Source organism: Triturus cristatus, chromosome 9, assembly GCF_964204655.1.
Source record: "Triturus cristatus chromosome 9, aTriCri1.1, whole genome shotgun sequence".
Taxonomy (NCBI): domain Eukaryota; kingdom Metazoa; phylum Chordata; class Amphibia; order Caudata; family Salamandridae; genus Triturus; species Triturus cristatus.
The window spans coordinates 383,270,065-383,292,234 of NC_140592.1; the positions used below are offsets into that span (position 1 = coordinate 383,270,065).

The window sequence follows — 22,170 nt, forward strand, 5'->3', positions numbered from 1 at the left end:
TTTTACCCCAGCTGTACCCAGTGCAATGGTTTTTTAAAGGTGGAAAATTGTTGCTCTTCCATTAATTTTCTATGTGCCACTGGTGTTAAGTAACAATCACAACCAATGGTATACCTGCCATACTAGGTATAATGAAACCTTATTTTCATGTAAAACTGATCATTCATAGGAAAGAGGCAGTCATAACTTTAATGAGACATGGTTAAATGAACAACGACCCAACCTACCTGGAAGTCTGATTTATTTAATGCTTACTTTTACAGGATTTGGATGAATTCATTCCTCAGCCGCCACCACCACCCCCAGTAGATGAACCTCCTGCTGAACCAGAAAAGGCAGAGTACGTTTTTGGGAGCTTTGGGCAATATTTTATTTGTTGAAAGTCAGAAATGTAAGAAAGGTGAAACATGATTGAGAGGGGGGATGAATGCAAAAAGAGTGTCATATTGAAGGAGAGAAAAAGAGGGACCAAGGGAAAAAAGAAAGTAAGTGTGGGCCAGTGTGTGGGGATGAAGAGGTAGAACGAGAAATGGAAAGGCTAATTAAGTTTAAGAAGGTGAGCAAAACAGGGAAGGCAGGAAGACCAGGTTACAGAGAGAGAGAGAGAGAAGGAGGGAATGGATGGTAGGAAAGAAAGAGCTTTAGACAAAAGATAGGGGAGACAAAAGAATGAACCGAAAAGTAATGTAAGAAGAGACGGACGAGAGAATAGGAAAGGCAGAAAGGTGCAAATTCATTTAAGAGCAAAATATTTTGATAAACTAAATGAATGAAAGCCTCAGTAAAATCTTCTATTTGCATAATTTCTTCACACCAGTATCAAAGTTGGTAGTGTACCAGACAACATGTTTTTATATGATCAGAAAAAAGGTCTCACATCTTGAATAAAAATCAGTATTACACAAAAGAAGCATATTATCATGCCTATATTATAAAGACAGGAACATCACAAGTAGACACTATCTGAAAAAAGCACTTGATTGCAATGCATAAAAAATGCAAGATTGTAAAAGGCCCTGAATTTTATTAGAACGGACAAAAGAATCCAGCATTGGCTGTTTCATTTTTTCACATGTTTAAATTATTCCCTCACATCTGGCTAGGAGTCCTCAGTAGTTTACGTGTACACATTTTTACACAATAGTGTACATTACACTCAATTAACATTGAAAATAGTGTTATACTACTTGTTGTCTTCCACCTAAACATGTGGCCTGATTTCTGGCCATTGAGGTGGAGAGACATAAAGCACCAAGTCCTCAGAGAGGGTGCAACTGTCAGATTTCCTACTCCTGGTAAAGAGAAGACAGTCCTCTAGACCTCTGCTCCGTCACTTCATTTTTACAGAAGAAAAAGATCTACATGGATGATCTGCAAAATTTGTATATTTACTGCATATACACGGAACAACTAAAAATATGAAAATTGACTAACATTTTTGGATTGGTATCTTGAAGGCCCTAAACCTTGACTATTTCTCAACTAGGCTCAACGAATCTAAGCTCTGAAATGAAGTCTGCCTCAGAGACTTCTAAAGTGACTATAAAACCCTGAGTCTTCTGTTGATGCTCTGACTTCTAGTCGGCCACCTTCATCTGTAACTTTAAAAGGTACATCTGCTCCTTCATTATTGAAGTGCCAAGCAAGCACACCTACATAGTCTCCTCTAAAAAGTAAGTATCCCAGTAACTCATAGAAAGGCGAAATCTACACCACCATCTGCCTTCTTGTCAATGAAGTCTGCATTAAAACTATCAGCTTCTGTGCTAGTAATTGCTCCTTCATCTGCCTTTGGCATCCGTCAGTATTTAGAAAGCTCATTGGCTGCCTTCTTGTCAGTTGTGTGGCCACTGGTTACTGGTGCACAGTCAGTTCTGCCACTATCAGTTGCTCCATCACCTTGCTGGCTTTCATCTTGTTGAGGGTAACATGGTAATTTGCTTCTACTACTTTGGTTGGTAGGTGTTGGTTCTTACATATTCAGTTGCAGAGCAGTTGGTTCCTACCTGGCCAGCAGCATTAACTTTGACTTAAGCTCTAATACTGTTGCTCTTGTTCACAGCATTTCAAATACACTTCCTCTTAGCTTCACCAATAAATATAGTTGTTCAGCCTCCAGATCTGCTACTACAGTATCTGTCTTCCCTTCAAGAAGAGAATGAATATGAGATCAGGATGAAAAAAAGTTAAGATTGTTATAACAGTTTTGAGTTTCTTTAGCACAGCTGATGATCAAGACAACATGGTAGCCTACTTGTTAAAATTATGGGGCCTATTTATGAGCCAGTTTGCGTCATGTTTGCAACACACAACTTGGTACAGAGTGAGAGAGTGAGATTTATTAAGCCCCACAAGGCTATTTTGCCTGACCCTGAGTGGCTCCATAAATTTGGTTTAAAGCAACGCAGGGCAAATGGGTGTTCCCACGCAACTCCCATGGTTTCTGACGCATTCCCGGATTTACCAGAAGTGGTGAACCTGGAAATGCACCCAAAAGATACCCCTTCCCCGGAGACTTAACGAGGAGAAATATCTTTATTTCTCCTTGTTACTGACGCTTGTTATGTGTACTACATTCTATAGCATACATAGATAGAGGAATATGCCTCTAAGGATTGTTTTGTGCAGGAAGGTGCCCCTTCTTGCTGAATAACAATCCTGCATGCAACTCAGACACCCTTGCACCACAGAGCAAGGGTGCCTGCGTTGGCACTAGGATGCCAAAAGGGCCCCAGCGCAGGGGAAAAGGCAGGGATGTGCTGTATTGTCCTGCCCTTTCCCTGTCACACAGTGCAGCTCAGCAAGGTGACTTGCTGTGCTGCACTGTGTGACAAGTTCATAAATCAACCCCAGAGTCCTGTTGGTAACTGGCATTACCATAATTACAGGGGCCTTCAGCACTATCCTTTGCTGCACAGTCATGACAAAAGTTATGAAATGCTTTCTTATCCCTATGCAATTCATAGTCAAATGGATCCTCTGTCCTCTTTACAGGTAAAGTACTTACTCCGGCCTGGAAACTTTAACATCCCTTCACAATCTTTGCCTCCTGTGCCCGTTCTGTAGTAACCTCAACAATCTCCTCAGTCAGCTCCCGTCAGTTCAGCTGCAGCCACAGTTGACCCTAAAATTAAATTGTGGGCTATGACAGCCGCCACAAGTTGCCGAAACAGTGGACCTATGGATTAGCTGACTATGGAGATGTCAATGATAATGATGTTGATATTAATGTTATATGCTGCAGCAACAAAAGATGAACCAAATACTGCATAAATCAAACATTCTCCCCAGTCAAGAGATCTGGGTTAAATCCATTGTTCTTTTGCTCACTACGCCACCCCAGTTTAGACCCAACCATATGCAAATCAGTCTTGAATCTGCTCCTCATAGTAGTGGGAACAGTCCAGCCCGACCGGCCAAGCTGGGTCCTCCCTTGACCGGAAACAAGCATCCTGGCACCGTTTCGGGGTAACATCCCTGATCAGTCAGGCTAGCTTGAATCCAGTGGCAAAGTGAGCAAGGGACCACGTCTAGGCATGCCCTGCCAACTTAGGGCTAACAAAGCAAATACGATGGATTTAACTCAGATATGTGACGGGGGTGAATGTTTGATTAATTCAGCATTCCTTCCATCATCTGTTCGTTTTGCATTTGTCACCCTAAGTGGGAAGGCTACGGCACAAGATTCAAGCTAGCCTCGCTGATGAGGGGTGTTACTCCAAAATCGGTCTCAGGTTGCTTGTTTCTGGTCCAGGGAAGACCCGGCCTGGCAGTTCGGGCTGGACCATTCCCATGGGAAACAGGGTCAAGACAGATTTGCTTATGGCTGGGTCTATACTGGAATGGGGGTGGCATGCAAAAAAATGATGGATTTAACCCAAATCTGTTACTGGGGGGTGAATGTTTAAATAATTCAGCATTCCATCCATCATCTGTTCTATTTACATTGCCAAACCCTGGCACATACTCAGCTGAAATGTCTATGATGAATGCTACGGCCAATGCCACAGATTTTGAACTTCCAGTAAAAATGGAATAGACCTTGTTACTACCTCATGTACTGCCTATCCAAACGTTGCTTCCACAGTTTTTGAGTTCTGTAGTTTGAAAGCTGTCATATCCTCTGCTTCATCTGCAAACGGGTACCGTGAAACATGGTTGTGCTTTACTGTTTCCTTAAGAAATCTCGAGCCATTATGATTTCTCCTCAAGAAGCAACTGTGAGGAAGAGAGTGTGGCAAGATTGAGGGTAGATAGGGATCAAGGCAAAAGAATGGATGGAGGGCAAAGACAGAGAAAAGAAAGAGGGCAGGCATAAAATGTGGGCTTGTAGAATCTGTACAAGAGAGAGAATGAGAGCAAAAGGAAGAGGGAGAGAGGAGAGAGAGAGAGATAGAGAGAGAGCGAAAGAGGGAGAGAGAGAGAGGGAGAGAGAGAAAAGTAGATGGGATACGACAAGGGAGATTGGATGGAAAAAAAATCAAAGAGAGAATGAACCAGAGAGTAGACAGTAAACCTATTCAACTGCCTTCATTCTGTTATCTTGTGTCCCCTGTTTTCCTCTTGGAGAGCAGTGCTGAAAATGGCGAGAAGACCATAGACCCTCCAGTAACAGCACCGGAGCCAGAGGAGCCGCAGGATCCCACTGTGGAGGCCAAGCAAAAAAGGAAGGCCACTCAGCAGGAGAAGATGCAGGAAAGCTCTGACGGTGGTTTAGAGTTCTGGAATGAGCTTGAGATCCAGAGGGTCAAGTTTCTGGTGAGTACTCCATGTGAAACAGTTGCTGAAGACCAAGACCCCAACCTCATTGATGCAGGACTTTCGATGTGAAAAGGCAGAGTATGATCACTTCATTTTTGGATGTGATTTCTAAGATACAGTGTGAGATAGTGAATTGCACAAGATCACACCGCATATTAATGTTTGAAGTAAAAGTTTGAGCAGAACATAACACTTCTTAGTTTCTCCAAATCTAAATTCTTTGAAATCTTAGTGCATCTGCTTTTTAAAATTTTCAAATGTCTTAAAACTTTGCTCTGATAAAGACATCTAGTCACAGATCCTTACCTTAGAATTCTCCCCAGGCACCAGATTGGATCGGGAAATGTTTCCATCAGAACCTCTGCGCGTTGCTTGAGGGTGCCATGTGACTCTGTAGCTACGTCGTCCACCGAATGTAATCCTTTCCCTAATGCACTGATGTCAGTTTCTTATTTTACACGCTACTTCACAGATCAACAGAAGTGGTTCCTCTAGCTGTTTTTTTGGCCTTTTATTACATTTGTTCATCTGGAACAGTATGCCTTTTTTCTATGCCTTCGGGTTTTAAACCTTGTGAGTCTTGTGCTTGGCAGATGTCTGGCACAGACCCTCATTCTGTCTGTATGTGGTCCTTGGACGAGCACTACGACTCCGAGGAGTGTGATGCCTGTCAATGAATGAAGCTGAAGGTGTTGCAGGAGCAAAGGATGAAGCTCCTGATGGCGCAGTTGTCGAAATCCGCAGAACCTCACCGATCTCAGTCTCCTTCTGGATCAACGGCTCCTTCATGGAGCTGTTCCAGGAATCGTTCACGCAGACGTTTCTCGCTGTTGATGTCCTGTGGTAATTCATGCCACAAACTGTCAAAGTCGCGGTATCTCCCAGTTTTGTCGTCTTGAGAAGTGGTTTTCCACGGCTCCTTACACCCTGAAGCTATGGACCCTGTGCAAGAGTCTCTCCTGTGCCTCCCTCCCTTTCCTGGAGCCGGGGCAACTTTTCCTCAAATGAGTAATTATCACTGTGCTCTCCACACCATATTTTGGTCTTCACCTTCCCCTGGAGCACATTCGGGCCGTAAAAAGGTGACAGGTGCTTTGACTGCGTCCACGCTGATGGGATGGCCCTCGGCTGCTGTTAGGCCCTTATACGCATCAGCGACAGTACACAACCCTTCGGGCTTGCTCCTGAGACGTCGACCTCCTCTCATTCTCTCTGTGATGCCATCTGAGGCCCTTCTACTGTCCTCTCCCGACGTTGGTATGACGCCGGATCGGCGTCTATCATCGCTGGGTGCAGAGCTAATGCATAAGGGTTTGGCGGAACACTTTTTGGAAGAAAATGAGGAAGAGGTTGGGCTTGTGCAACCAATGCCTGTGGATCCTCCTATGGTGGATAGTTGGATTGCAGGTTTGGGTAAAGCAAGCAGATTAGAGTCTTCCTCTTCTTCAAGCCTTCATTCTCTTCCTGGTCTGGCCACAGAGGACAGCTCTTCTTTGCAGACATGTTGAAAAGGGTGGCTGTAGTTTTAGATTTGTCTCTTTCTTCGGTGGTGAAGTCTATGGACCCCCTCAGTGGAGTTCTTCACCTGGGTCAATCAGGTGTTGAGCCGGTATTGCCTTTTTTGTGAGGCGCTGCATGATGTTTTGTTAGGGGCCTGGTCTAAGCCAGATACTGGTGATCTTGTGGACCGTTGTATTGCCCAGAAGCACAGATGTGACCCCACCAACCCAAATTGTCTCCTCCATTCCCTGACACACTGCAGTTTTGTGGTGCAGGTCACTACGGCTTCTCATGATTTGGATGGCCTGCCTCATACTCCACTTGACAGAGATTCCCGGAGACAGGACTCTTGTGGAAAACATATTTTCTCTTCCACCAGTGTGCTTTACGCATTAATACATCTTGCAACCTCGTACGTTTTTCTCATGCTTTATGGAATTCGGTGGCATTGCTGTTGCCATCTCTCCCGTAAACTAATTGGAACAATCTAGCCCTGTTGATTTTGGATGGGCAGAAAGCTGCTGAATTGATAATTCATGTGGGATGGACACCACCGATTCGGTTGGCTGTGGCATGGCTTCTTCTGTGGCATTGCGCCAGCGGGCTTGGCTTCGTAACACGAGGTTTTCTGAGACACTTTAGTTTACATGCCTTGTGATGGCCTTCATTTATTTAGCTCCCATGCTGGCACTATTTTACGCCGTTTTTGAGACAGTAGGGGGACTGCAGGCACTTAGTTCTGTTTCCCTTCTCTGAACCTTCATTGTTATTCTACAGCTGAGTTGGTCATGTTCAGCTTGTTATTCTGTGTTGTGTCACTGACACACATCTGTGTTCTGTTACATTTGTTGGAGGGCCCCTTTGTGGGTCGGCTTCGAATAGGTTGTTACTCGGAGAGGTGGTCCTGTTTCTGCAGGTCTTATTCTTCTTTGCATTTAGACTGTTGACAACCGGTTGTCTTTCTTTGTGACTTTAGGTGGGTCTACTACCTAATGAATAGGTTTTTCTGTTATCTCTGCTGAAGGGCTCCTCGCTTGAGAGATCTTTTTTTCTATGGTATTTCTTTCTTGATCTAAATCGTTTATCTGTGTTACCTGCTCTTAGGGGCACTTGCGGTAGGCATATTGCCATTCTTCTTTACTAATTTGATATCCCTTTGGGGATCCTGTGGTTTGTTTTCCCCTAGGGGAAGCTTGTGTACAGTTTGTGAGATGTCACTACTAATGTATCATTGGTCTCTTCTGATGCTCTCAGGGAGCACCCTTTATGTTAAAGAATTTTCCCCTAAAGCAGTGGAACATCTGGGAGGTCTACTTGGCTATCCACGTTCTGGGCCTGACCAGTGATTTCCATTGAGGCATCATTTTCCCTTGTGTCCCCATTTTCTTTCAGCGACCTTTCTCGCCTTTCTTCAGCAGGTTACGGAGTGTTATTTCCTCTATTCTGTGTTTGTTCTGCTGATTTTCTTTATTGGTGGTCTGGTACACATCCTTTATCTGTGTGGTCGTGCATTAGAGTATCAGATTTTCTATCGCTCTTTCTTTTTCTGACCATACTTGTGCCCTTGTTCTGACTCTTTCTGTCAGGTACTGAGTATTATTGTTGCATAGATGGGATGTATTTAACTTGCTGCCTCTTGCTGCATGGCATCAAGAGGTTTGTATTTCTCTTCTTTTGCCATGCTTCTTCTGTAAGTTAATGGCTTCCACCATCTGCATATGGCTTGTTGGTCTTACTATTGGTTTCTAACCAATGGGTCCGTCTTTGGTGTTCTTTCATAGACGATTATGTTTGTTTGTGCTATGCGATTTTGTATAGCCTGGACTTCAGGATTCTGTTATTGCCATAGGAGTCCCTTTTGGAGTTCCTTCTTCATTAGATGATTTTCTCGTCTTTTTACTACAGTTGGGTCAATTCTTAGACATACTGTGTTTGGCATATCATGCACAGGACACAGTCCTGGCACTTGTATTTCCTTTCACTCAGGACTTACAATTGTAGCTCTTCTTGTTCCTTCAATTTTCTTTAATCCTGCTTTTTGTGGAACTGCTGTTCCTCCTATGAATATACATTGTGTTTATTTCATTTGCCTCTCCTTCCAATTGGCTTTTTCATTGTTGGTTCATGATTTTGGACCTTACGCTTTATGTAGCCTAATTTCCCTTTGGGACTATGTTTTTCAACTTTTTCACCGGCTCCTGCATTATCTGACAGCTTTCACTGTTTTGTCAGTCTAATTCTTCCAATAATTGGCCTTTACTCACCTAGGCCTGTTTTTCGGTCCAGTTGCACTTTGTATTCTTTATATGAAGGTTCCTTTTCCTGTTGTTTTCTGCAGGATTTGACTTTTACCAGTCCCTTTTCAGGTTTCTAATCGGCTAGCATAACTCAATTATGCTTTGCTGTTTTTTCTTTTGTTGAGGGATAAGATTTTCCCTCGCTATCTTTTCCTTTATTTCTTTGTACTATATTGTTAATTGCTCAGCCTAATACTATTTATGTTCATGAACGTCAGCATGATGAATCTTTTTGAAAAAAAATGTATTGATCTTTTTATTAGTTTTAACAATAAAATCACATACATGTTCCATATGATCAGTCAAATACTTGCGTAATACATCATCACAGTTATGCAGGGGAGAATAATCACAATTACAATATTTCAGTACCTCTCTCTCTATCATAATGCATTTCCAGTTCCACCGATGGGGAAACACATAGATTACCACGATACGTATTCCATTTACCCCATTTCCTATCCCATTTTTTGGGACACCCCCGTGATTTGAATACTTCTGTCTTGGCAATCATGCATTTATCAAACTCTTTTATCCACATTCGGGGAGAAGGTGTTTCTGTCGCCCCCCCCCCTGCAATTTCCCGCTTAACCAGGGTGTAACCTAGTGTGGTCAATTGTTGTTCCACCTCTATAAGGTCAGTCGGGCCCAGATGTTAAGGAGACCTAGTTGCGGTGTAAGAATTATTTCTTTCCCCAGGGCACACTGGACGTGAGTCGTGGCCCCCACCCAAATTCGCCTTAGCTCGGGGCATTCCCAAATCATATGATAGAAGGTAGCAGGTTGTTGGCAGCCCATGAGACAAAGTGTGTCTAGTCTAGCGCCTATCTTTGCCAAGGTGACCGCCGTCATGTATGATCTATGTAGAATTCGAAGTTGATTTAGTCTAAAGCGGGGGGTGATTGCTGCTTCTTTGGGGGACATGGATGCCGTTTGCCAGTCCTCATCGTCAGTGGGTCCCAAGTCATCCGGCCACTGCTCTCCAAGTCTGTGGAATGTGTCAGGTAGATTATTGCAGAGCTTTTTATAGGTTAGAGATATGGCTTTTGAATGTAGCGGCCCATCGAGCAGTCGATCTTCCAACGGTGATGACTCCGGTATGTCTGTGAGATCCGGTAAGGCCGTGGTGAGGGCATGCCTAACTTGCAGATATCTGAATAGTTCCCCTTGGGCCATGTCATATTTCCCCCTCAACTCCTCAAACCTGAGGATTGAACATTTTTTAATTAAATCCCCGACAGTGGAAATCCCTATAATATCCCATTTATCAAAGCCAGGTTGGTGACATAGGAGGCCCAGTCTCTGGGTATACCACAGGGGTGTGTTTTTGTAATTATATTCGGCCATCCCAGGCAGGAGTTTGCCTGATGCTAAATTGTGTGAGGTGGGCCCGAAATGTCACCTTCTACTAGCTTTTGAGTATAGTGCCCCCAAGTATCCCGACCTTCCAGTTTGATAACTGTCCAATAAATAATCAGGGTCTATATGGGAGCGATATATCCAGTGATATATTACCACTAAATGCGACGCCCAGTAATAGAGCCTAATGTCTGGGAGGGCAATTCCCCCATCGTACCACCCCTTCGTCAACTTTTTCATTGCAATACTTGGAGCTCCCCCGTCCCATAGCAGCGTCCGGACTTCACTTTCCACCCCCGAGAAGTAAGCATCCGGAACCCAATGTGGGCAATTTTGCAGGAGGTAAAGAAAACGTGGAAGGGCCAACATTTTAAAAAGGGCAGCGCGGCCCACCAACGAAAGAGGTAGAGATCTCCAGTGTTTTACGTCTGCTCGCAGCCTGGCCAATGGTGGTGCCAGGTTACGGTCATAAAAAAGGGTGGGATTTGAGGTGACATATATTCCAAGATACCGGAAGCCGTCAGTGGCTACTTCTACATTGCACCCCTCAGGAAGTCGCGGGACTGGACCCCGGAGCAGAAACAACACCGACTTGCTCCAATTAATGGCGTAACCAGAGTATTTCTCAAAGTTTGTAAAGATATTTAACACCCCATGGATAGATCTATACGGAGAGGCAAGGTAAAGCAGGATGTCATCCGCGTAGAGAGATATACGGTCGTCATGATCCTCTGCCCATTTCAATCCCCTCACCGTTACATCTATCCGCACCCAAGCGGCCAACGGTTCCAACATAAGGGAAAAGATCAGCGGGGACAGAGGGCACCGTTGTCGAGTGCCCCTTTATAATGTGAATGTACGAGACGTGCAGTTGTTGACTCGCACTTGACCCTTTATATCCGTATAGAGCAATTGCACCCAACCCAGAAATTTCGGGCCGAAGCCCATCTTTTTCAAGACTTCGAATAGGTATGGCCACTCGATAGAGTAAAATGCCTTGGAGGCATCTAAGGACAGCACCACTGCATCTTCTTCCATGTATTCTCGCCGCGCGAGCACGTTGTGGAGGCGCGGAATGTTAAGTGCTGTGTTCCTTCCTGGCATAAAGCCAGATTGGTGTGGGTGGACAAAGGAGGAGATGACTGTGACCAATCGTGAGGCAAGTACTTTCGCTAGGATCTTAGCTCCTATATTAATTAACGAGATCGGCCTATAGGAACCGCAATTCTCAGCGGGCTTCCCCGGCTTACGAATCACAACTATGGACGCCAGGCGTTGGTCCTCTGGCAGAATCCCCTGCTCATAGCATTCGTTATAGATAGCTCGTAGGTGCGGTGTCACCTGGGGGACAACCATTTTTAAAAATTCAATGGGGGTCCCGTTGGGTCCCATCGCCTTCCCCGATTGGATATCACCTATGGCCTTTTGGATCTCCTCGTCTGTCAAGTCCTCATCGAGGGTGTCTTTGTCGGTCTCAGAGAGCATTGGTATGTTACTATCAGATAGGAACTGGCGGGAGTCCTCCGCCTTATAAGTAGCGGAGGGGAATAGATTTGCTATAGATGGTTCGCGAAGGCTTCTGCTATGTCCTTAAGATGTGTGATGGGTGTGCCATCGTGCAAGGTCAGTCGGGGTACCCATCTTTCACTTTGGTCGCGTTTCTCTAGTCAGGCCAGGGTTTTTCCAGCTCTGTCCCCCAGTTCATACACTCTGTGTTGGGTACGAAGGAGTTTGGCCATCGTCTATTCCCTAGCTCTAATTTTGTATTCTTCCCGTTTAAGTGTGAGGTGGTGGAGAAAGTCATCAGTTGGCGTGGTTACGCTGTCTATTTCCAATTGCTGGAGTTCACGTTCTAACTGGACTAATTGTTGGTGTTTATTCTTGACATAGCCGGCTTGGAGAGACAGGGCCTGCCCCTTCAGGACCACCTTAAATGCTTCCCATATGGTCAATGCCGACTGAACGGAACCTACGTTTTCTTTAAAGTAGTTAATGGTCTGCGTGCACAATTCCTTTTTAATATCAGGGATTTTGAAAAGCCAGGGATTTATGGTGATCGTGGCCCGTGGCTGTTGTTCCCAGTGTGTAAAGTCAACGCTAACTGGGGTATGATCAGAAATGCCCCTCGGGAGGGCATGGCGGTTACAGAAATCACCAATACTAGCTGTGTATGTTAGAAAGTACTCAATTCGGGATGAACTTTTGTGTGCATTGGAAAAGTAGGTGTATTGGGCCCCATCAGGCTGTAGTGTACGCCACACATCCGTCAGACCCATGGCTGTGGTGAATTCGTCCATTAACACATTTGGTCTCGCCCCTAGCCTTTGGGGGTGTCTGGTCGTTAGGTCATTCATAGTCATATTATAATCTCCTCCCAGGATTAACGGGCCTACCGGAAGATCTGTTAATATCCTGCCCAGGTCTGCCAGTGCCTCCTTGCCCAGTGCTGGCGGTATGTACAATGAAATAACATTTAGTGCCCACCCCTCCCATTGTGCCTCCAGGACTGCAAATCTGCCCCTCGGATCTGCCCATATACGCTTCACTATAAGTGCCAAGTTCTTTTTAGCTAGGATACATGTCCCCCTAGATCCCGAGGTGTAGTCCGCATGTACTAAGAGTTTGTAACCCCACCTTGTGAGGGCCTTGCTCTTATTCCCAACCATATTCATCTCCTGTAATAACACTACATCCGGTGCCTGACGTTTTAGATATTGTTGGACTATTCCTCGTTTGAGTTTGTCGCCCATCCCATTCACGTTCCAAGTAAGCACTGAGAGTGACTTTTCCGTTTTACATCCCATCATCTGAAGTGAGGGCAATCAAGCAGCAACATGTCAAAATTACCATGGGCTCAGCAGATTCAGCCTGTATACCTAGTGTACCATGGTCCTGTAGTACTATGCAAGCACCGTCTCTTGTACCGGTCCAATTCACATTTGACTCCTCCTTGCAACTGCTATTAGAAGCGAAACATGTATGTGACAGTATGCGATCAGTGATTCGTATGTTCAACAAACTTTGAAATGACCAACTCCCAATACCCCCACCCCACCCCCCTCCCTGCCCCCCTGTCCGTGGATTTAAACTACCCACTCCCCAACTAGGCAGAGTGCCTCTTTCCCCCAAAAAAATACTGAAAGGTGCGGGCTGGCAGTCCTCCCACCCTCGCATATATCTATTTCCTTACATTTCAAGTGCGTAGGCTTCTAGCCCAGTACATAAGAGGTCAATATGTCCCGACCCATTCCGAATTAGTATTTTCAGTCTTAAATTGAGCTTGCATTCGTCCTACATTTAAGTAACACTTTTAGGAACCATCTCACCCAGTTTTGTAGACCCCTTATCCGTGCACCTTACGAGGCAGTTCAACCACAGATAGAATCTCCTCAGCAACGCGTTGTCTCTTCCGCTTCCGCTAGTGTGGATTCACTTCCCATCTTTGTCCCATTGTTAACACTGTGAGAGCCATGTCCTCCGTTGCGATCTCTGCGTTGGCCTCCCACTCGGCACCAGCACTCGAGCCATTCCCATGCGTCCTCTGGTGAGGCAAAAAAACATGATTTGCCCTCTGATTCCACTCTGAGTTTCACTGGAAACAACATGGCATATTTTACCTCCCGATCTCGGAGCTCCTTTTTAACAGCCTGAAAGCTACGCCATTGGGCTTGGACCTTGGCCCTTAAATCCGGGAAGAACGTGATCACGTGGTTGTCCAATTTAAGTGAAGGATTGGATCGTGCCGTTTGAAGGATGGTGTCCCTGTCTCTATAGTTGAAAACACGGGCGATAAGTGGCCCCTGGCACTCGTGGGCTTTTTCAATGGAAAAATAGCTTGATAGTTTCTTGGGTTGTAGGTCCAGGGAAGTACGCACTCCACCAATGGCTTCCATGATGTCGTGAAGTGCGGGGTCGCTTTGTGGCTTTGGAACATTCTGTGTGTCCGTGGCCTCCATCTGCGATGAGTCACGCTCTTCCCCCGCTTCATTCCAGGCAAATTTGGCCAGTTTGTTGTGTGCATTACCTTTGGTTCCTTTGCCCGTTGCCATGTCTAAGTTGCAGCTTGCGGAAATCGACGATTTGTCCCTGAACCAGACTCGGTACTCGCCGCCGCCTGCCTGGCGAGGATGGCAGTCTCACCAGCGGCCTGTCGGGTCTGGTCTCTTGTAGCACACACTGTTCAGGCGTCGCCACCCCTCATCCAATAGATAGATATGTGGTCTTCTTGTGTCTCACTGCACGGCCGTCCGCGTTACTTCTGCCGGTGCATGGGGAGTATTGCCTGCCTGCGGGGGCCACAATCGCCATCGGGATCTGCCCCAATGCTCCTCTTCTATAATTAATTTGCACTAGTGTGGACGCAGTCGAGAACCGCCTCGTTCCCAGGGCCTTAAGTGCCGGCCACTGTTGCACCCATCACTCAGCACCACAGTCCACCCTCCTTTTTTAAAATATGTAATATATCACTGTATTATCTATGGATGTGTATATATACATCTTTGAATGTATATATACTTGCACTTGCACTTTGCTAATATTTGAGAAAAAAAAAAAAAAAAAACGTCTTCCGAAACAAACAATGGATCCTTGCCCCTCTTACCTGATCAGCGCTGTCTTCCTGTGCCCTCGGCGAATGGTGGAATGATGTGAATGAGGGCTAGCGCTGAAAACAGGTATATAGATATATATATATATATGTGATCAAGGCCTCTGGAAGGCTGAAACGCGTCATGCAGGCACCGCTGTGAGATAAATAAAGATCTTATTACTCACTTGCAATTTGGGTCAGTGTTCGTCTATTCCTGCTCTCTTCGACATTGCTGGTTTGCAGGAGTGTTTCTGGCAAAATCCTTCGATATAGATATATATATATATATATATATATATATATATATATATATAATCTATGTATCTCGCTGCTGCAAAGTACACAAAGTACAGCACTCCCGGGAAACTGATCACCCAGTTTTTATTCGGTTTGAAACAACACAAAAAGACGCGTTTCGGCGACTGCCTTTGTCAATTTCACACGGCAGCCCGAGACAGCGTTATTTAAATCAATATCATGACACTTGAGGTTGAAAACACACAAAGGACTTGGGAGATGGACATAGAAATCATTTCGGCCATCTTAAAACATGCATTCTTCAATCATTATGCAGGTTTATACAGCTGAGTAAATCCTAACAACTGTGCATATGTACAAATATATACAAATATACAGAGGATTAATTAATGGAAATCATGCCCTGTATGGACTGAAGCTGTCCAAAAGTCCATTGTTCAAATTTGACATATTAATCAAAAAAGCATATGTTTTTGACACAATTCCGCCCTGAATGGGCTAGCCAATACCTTGCCCCTGCAGGACAGTGTAACCTCATTAAGCATATAAATAATAATATGCTGTTTCTAACTCAACCACATGAGCTGAATAAAACACAAAGAAAAAAGTTTTTCACGTTACCAAACAACAATGATGCAGGGAGACTACCACAGATGAAGTCAGAAATGTAAACCAGGGAGTTATAAACCACAAATAATTAAAGGTTAAAGGTTCAATTGCCCAACTAACTATTCTATTCACATTGTGACAGAGTTAATACCAATTCCAGAATCCTCTACTAAGTTTCCCTATTATTTACAAAATATTTACAGCTGTACAGCTAGTTCCTCACCACTATTGAGTCCCTGAGGTATTTTAGTCTGTATATCAATTATATATCTGGACTCAAGTCTCCGGAGTTTGAGTAATCTATCTCCTCCTCGGATACTGGCTGGTACGTGGTCTAGACAGATGTAGCGTAACAGGTCCCTGTTGCTACTGTGATGACTTTCGAAATAGCGAGCCACCGGATAATTTACATCCTTCGTAGCAATGGCTCGCAAATGTTCCAAGATCCTTATTTTGGTAGGATGTATAGTGCTACCGATGTACCTTAGTCCACACGGACACACTAAACAGTACACCGTGTGAGTGATGTTGCAATTCATGAACTTTTCAATTTTCTTAGGGTTCCTTACACCTGGCACATCATATGACAAGACCTTGTTGCTGTTTTTGCACGCCTTGCATTTTTTGCAAGGATGAAAGCCTTTTATTTGGCCAAAACGTGAGCCTCTTTTTCGTGAGGAATAGTGACTCTGGACCAGATGATCTTGTAGAAATCTGGCCTTTCTGAATGACATTTGGGGTGATCTGGCCAGATCCTCTCCTATAACGGGATCCGATTTAAGAATATGCCAGTTCTTCCTCAGTATTTGTCTTAGGTCATTGTGATTGCTAGAGTAGTTGGTAATCATTCTACAATCTGTACCCTGGGATAGTGTGGCTCGCTCTTTCCTCTGTTTAGTTCTTGATAACCCACATATCAGTTCCGTTCTATCCTTGGTGTCTACCTTATGCCTGGCACTCTGCAGGGTTACCGCTGAGTATCCTTGTGTGTGGAATCTAGCTGCACTCTCATTTGCTGCTGCTTGAAAGTCATATTCTCAGGTACAGTTCCTCTTAATCCTCAGCAGTTCACCATACGGAATGCTATGAATTAGTTTATCCATATGGTAGCTGCTGGAATGTAAGACTGAATTACCCGCCATCAGTTTTCTGTGAAGAACTGTACATAATCTCCCATCAGAAACAAAGACTTGTAAATCCAAAACGTTTACAGAGATCTTACTTATCTCACCACTAAACCTTAGATCGAGATCATTCATGTTCAGACTCCTGACATAATCTCTGGCTGACTCTTCTGTACCGTTATAGATGATAAATAAGTCATCTATGTATCGGTTCCAACTGACCAATTTATTGATCCATACTTCATTGGCATCCGACCAGGCCACCCGCTTCTCCCACCAGCCTAGGCAAAGATTTGCATAGCTGGGGGCCAAGCAGCAGCCCATGGCCGTGCCTTGTGTCTGTCTGAACAATTGCTCCTGAAAAAGGAAAATGTTATTGGTTAGGCAATACTCGCCAAATTCCAGAATCATACGGTTGTGGTCCATATATTTCAAGGAACGTCCTTTCAAAAAGTACTCAATGGCTTCCAGGCCCTTTCATGTTGAATACTAGTGTAAAGGGTTGAAATGTCTAGGGTGATCATAAAAAAATCTGATTCCCAGGTAATGCCCTCAATTCTTTTTAAAAAGTCTTTAGTGTCCTGAATGTAAGAGGTCAGTTCAATCACAAAGTTAAACAAAAAGAAATCAATGTAAGTGGACATATTTACAGTTATTGCTCCCTTCGAGGACACTATGGGACGCCCTGGGGGGGTTCACATTTTCCTTATGTAGCTTAGGGAGGTGATAAAAAGTCGGGATGACTGGGTGTTTACAATTCAGAAATTTATATTCATTGTCGTCCAACATACCTTTATATTTCCATTTGCTTATCAGCTGTCCATAAATTTCAATGCTACTGGAGTATTCTTTCATGGAGATGCATATGTAATTATACGTGTCATTGAGTTGTTTCAAATCTTCCTTGCAGTAGTATTCAGAGGTTAGCAATACTATGTCCCCCCCTTTATCTGAGGGTTTACAGACGATTGTGTGATCTCCTTGTAGATTCTTAATTGCCTTTCTTTGTTGCTGCGTTATGTTTTTGATGTCATTGTGCTATTCTCTTGATCGGAGTTTCATCAGACCTTTAATCACTTGGTCCGTGAACAGATCAATGGTGTCGTGTGGCATCTGGGGGATAAATTTGGAAGCTGGTGTGAAGGGACTCTTGGGGCTTTCTTGTAATATAACTGCACTATCATTGCCATGTGCGGTGTTGAAGTTCATATTTGCAGCCTGTGTGGACGTCATGCCCTCCATTTATAACTCCTCCAGGATTGCCACTGTGCTAAGATCATGGTTGGTCAGGAGATCCATTCCTACACTTGGAAACTGTGTTAGGCCAATGACATTTCTGGGGCCTTGCAACTTAAAGAATTTCCGCAGTTTAACCTTCCTAGCAAATTTAAAGAGATCAATTCTCGTTTGAGTGTACTCCAGTTTGACAGAATGATAAGCCCAGTTGCAGAACTGACTTCTCATCATCCGTGAGAATTCTGGGGCGTGAGATTCACAATAGTTAAATTGTCAGCGTCGGTTATAGACGTCTGGCTCCCCGCTTGCTCCTTGTTATTCTTGGCGATGCGTTGCTGGCACTTGTGCCAGCCTCCTCTTCTCGTCCTCCTCGTCGAGTGTTTCTTTTTATCGGTTCTGGGGGCTTGCCTCTGCCACCTCTCCCTAATGTTTGTCTGATTAAGAGAAACTCCTCGTGAAAAGGGGCCGGTTGCTCAGTGCATGCTCGTTGAATCGCCCTGCGGTCAGGAGGCTGCTCAGAGTCCGTCACATCTGATTCGGATGTTTCCACCTGCTCCACCGCTTTTTGGTTTCTGTTATCATGTAAGAGTCGCCGTGGTGCATCAAATCTCTTGGCAAATGTTAGCACTCGCCCTAATTCGTAATCATGGGCATCCCTTTCAAATTTGTCTTGTTTGCGTTATCATTATTTTCTGTTCATATTTTGTCAGCCTCGGTTAATTCCTAAACCTTGTTTTTATCAGCATGTGTGGCCAATTCACCTTCGAGAATGCAAATTTCCTCCAGGGCTCGTACACGATCGCTCCATGCGAATTTGACTAAAATTCGCAACATGCCCTGGGAGGAGTGGGCTGTATGCTCTGCCCATTCTTCAACCAGCAGAGTCTGGATTCTCATAGGCTGGGACCGTATATATCCTCAGCCCTCTGGGTATTCTCTGTACATCAATGTATTGTTGGAGACATGTGGCTTCCCACCATTTGCGAGTTTCTCTTTCATACAGCCTTTCCAATTTCTGGAACTTTGTTTTCAGGTCATCTCCTCCTTGTGAGGTGGCTCCACTCTCATTCCTCTGTGTGCCTCCCTTCCTTTTAAAATATCTTCCGCTGCCTCACGGTGCGCTGTGTCACTGAACATGATGAAGAGCACTCAGATCTGCTCTTTCTTTGTGTTAGAGTTTCCCTCGCTCTGCCGTTTCGATTAACGCGCTTTGTGCGCTGTCATCAAATCTATGTATGTATATATATATATAGATATATATATCTATATATGATTCAACTTCCCTTGCAGTCGCAAAGTTAGTAGCGGACCAGGTCAGTTTAGGTGAGGAAATAAAGTAATTGAACTGGACTTGAGTGTGCGCTACTAAGCTGCGGTTTTGCCACCGCAAAGTAGCAGCACCCACCTATTTGTGAGCAGTGGTATTGGTGAAAAGGTGAAAATGTGTGTGTGTGTATATATATATATATATATTCACTGAAAAAACCATAGGTTTCACACACGTTATAGTTAGGAATTAGCATTTAAAAAACCTTAGAAATTCAGTGAAAAAACCATAGGTTTCACACACGTTATAGTTAGGAATTAGCATTTAAAAAACCTTAGAAATTCAGTGAAAAAACCATAGGTTTCACACATGTTATAGTTAGCTGGACATTTTACTCGTAAAAAACCAATGAAATTGCCCCGTTATAGTTAGTTCAGCTAACTATAACTCGCGCGCCCGCAATGCACTGCTGATGACGTCACATATTACATCACTCATGACATGGTCAGTGACATCACTCATGACATCACTGATGACATCTCAAATGACATCACTGATGACATCACTGATGACATCATCCTTGTGATAGAGTGGCAGACCTCCTCTCACCTTAATATAAGCTTTGATACACACATTCAAAAATAGAGACTAAAAATTTCAAAAAAATGGACATACCAATACCACTTACAACAACCTCTTCAGTAATTCTAAGATCCACATACTCATCCACTCATTCACCAACAGTCCTATACAGTCACTCATACATGTACTCACTCATCATATGTACTCATACATCTATACATCCTGTTACACAATGCCACTCATCCATAGAGTTACTCACACACATAGTCACTCATGCTAATAAAGAATAAAACATACATTTACTTGCATACACAGTAATACACACACCACCATACTTACTTCTACGGAAACTAACACATAGTTAGTCTTTTAAACAATCACTTATAGATACACATACTTATTCATACAGGAACTCTTTCAATCTCTCCCTCTCATATATACTCACATATATACACCAATACTCACATATACTAGTTTAAAACATATGTAGTTACTCCTGAAGACACTATTGAGACAGTCATTCACTCACTAACACACCCATACACACACTCATCCACCCATACAGTCCTGCACACATGCTGTCTTCAACACATACAAACAGTGAGTCACTCATTCATGCATCTATGCACTACGTAATACCCCCCACCGTACCATACAGACACTCAGACTGATACTCAAAAAAACAACTAATAACCTATATAGACAACCATGTAGCTACTCACCAACCCATGCAGCCACTTATACACAAAGTGAGAGATACACTTAATCAGTCAGTTACACAATCAATTTTTCAAAAACAAATCATCCATTTAGACACTTATATACCCATTTATTCTTCCATCGACCTTGAGATATACATATATAAAACATATGTAATTTTCAGAATAACACACATTCACTGGATGATGTCATCAGTGATGTCATCAGTGATGTCATTTGAGATGTCATCAGTGATGTCATGAGTGATGTCACTGACCATGTCATGAGTGATGTAATATGTGACGTCATCAGCAGTGCATTGCGGGCGCGCGAGTTATAGTTAGCTGAACTAACTATAACGGGGCAATTTCATTGGTTTTTTACGAGTAAAATGTCCAGCTAACTATAACATGTGTGAAACCTATGGTTTTTTCACTGAATTTCTAAGGTTTTTTAAATGCTAATTCCTAACTATAACGTGTGTGAAACCTATGGTTTTTTCACTGAATTTCTAAGGTTTTTTAAATGCTAATTCCTAACTATAACGTGTGTGAAACCTATGGTTTTTTCAGTGAATTTCTAAGGTTTTTTAAATGCTAATTCCTAACTATAACGTGTGTGAAACCCATGTTTTTTTCAGTGAATTTGCAAGGTTTTTTAAATGCTATTTTTTGTTTTTTAACTTCATTTTTTTCAAACATATTTTTAATTTAATTTTTTACCTTTTATAAAGACTATGTTTATTTTTTTAAAATCATTAAATATTTATTTTATATAAATTTTTTAAAATAAACAAGTGACATTTATTTCCAGATTTTTTTTTTATTTTTTTATTTTTTTTATAGTACGCGTACCGTAAGCTCACGGTAAGCGTACGGTTTACGCACCGTCCGTAATCTATCTACGCTGCTTGCGTATAGTTACGTACTTTGCGTACCGCGCGTACTGCGCGTGGGACGCGTGCGCGCTTACGCAACACGCGCACGTTACGCGGAAGTGCCGGGAAATGACTGTTATGCGCATGCGCGCAAGCGCGTGTCTTTTTTACGCGCACGCGTACTTTTTGCCGTAAGCGTACCGTAAGCGTACCGTAAGCGTACGGTAGGTCATGTGATCTTGAAACACAACTTTTGATTGGTTGAAACTACTTTCAGTTCTAGAACTCTCCTACACCACACCCATTCCCCTCATTTCTGCTTGTGATCCCTTGGGAGAAGGAGCTGGTTTGTCTTTGGGATACGATGGCAGAACAGCAGAGCTCTTCTGAGAGTGAGGCTAGCACCAGCAGCACTGTCTTGAGGCAGAGAGCGAGGAAAGTAAAACCTTCTTATGTTTGGGATTATTTTACTTTTCCAGAAGGCCAGCAAAAGGTGAATGCACCCTTAGTTACTTGCAAGCTGTGTCAGCGTGTACTTTCTAGAGGTAATCCTGACAGGAAGTATTCCTTTGGGAATCACACCATGATGAGGCACCTCAAGGATGTACACAAAAGGACACATGCTCAACTTTTTGGAGGTAACTCTTCAGAAAGACGAGCCAGTACATCCACAGCAGCTCAGCCTGGACCATCACCTGCAGAGCTTACTCCTTCTTCTGCAGCTCAGGTGAGCCCTTCATCTGTGGGGGGAGAATCTCCTTTTGCTGGCCCTCTGGAAATGAACCCTCGATTTCGGAAGGTTGATATTCATTGCACATTTTGTAAAGCTCTAATTTGTTATAGGGAGACCAGTGTTTCCCTAGTGAATAACAAAATAGATCAGCACATTTGTAGCTTTGAATGATTTTCCCATGGTTCCTTTCCTCTGTCCCTGCATGAACACAACGGTTCTTTTAAGAGCCAACCTTATCTTTCATCTTTTTTTTACATTTTTTTTAAAAAACTTTTTTTTT

The 22,170-nt window shown here is 43.6% G+C and overlaps 1 protein-coding gene across 5 annotated transcripts in view; it reads left to right on the forward strand.

Annotated features, from left to right (window-relative positions):
• RYR1 (ryanodine receptor 1) overlaps positions 1-22,170 on the forward strand; it is a 1,245,571-nt gene that overhangs the window by 1,105,020 nt on the left and 118,381 nt on the right. For all 5 annotated transcript variants that reach the window (XM_085625233.1, XM_085625235.1, XM_085625236.1 and 2 more), the window contains 2 exons: positions 264-340; positions 4,575-4,758. In XM_085625233.1, the coding sequence (XP_085481359.1) occupies positions 264-340; positions 4,575-4,758 (261 nt within the window). The remainder of the gene's footprint in view (positions 1-263; positions 341-4,574; positions 4,759-22,170) is intronic.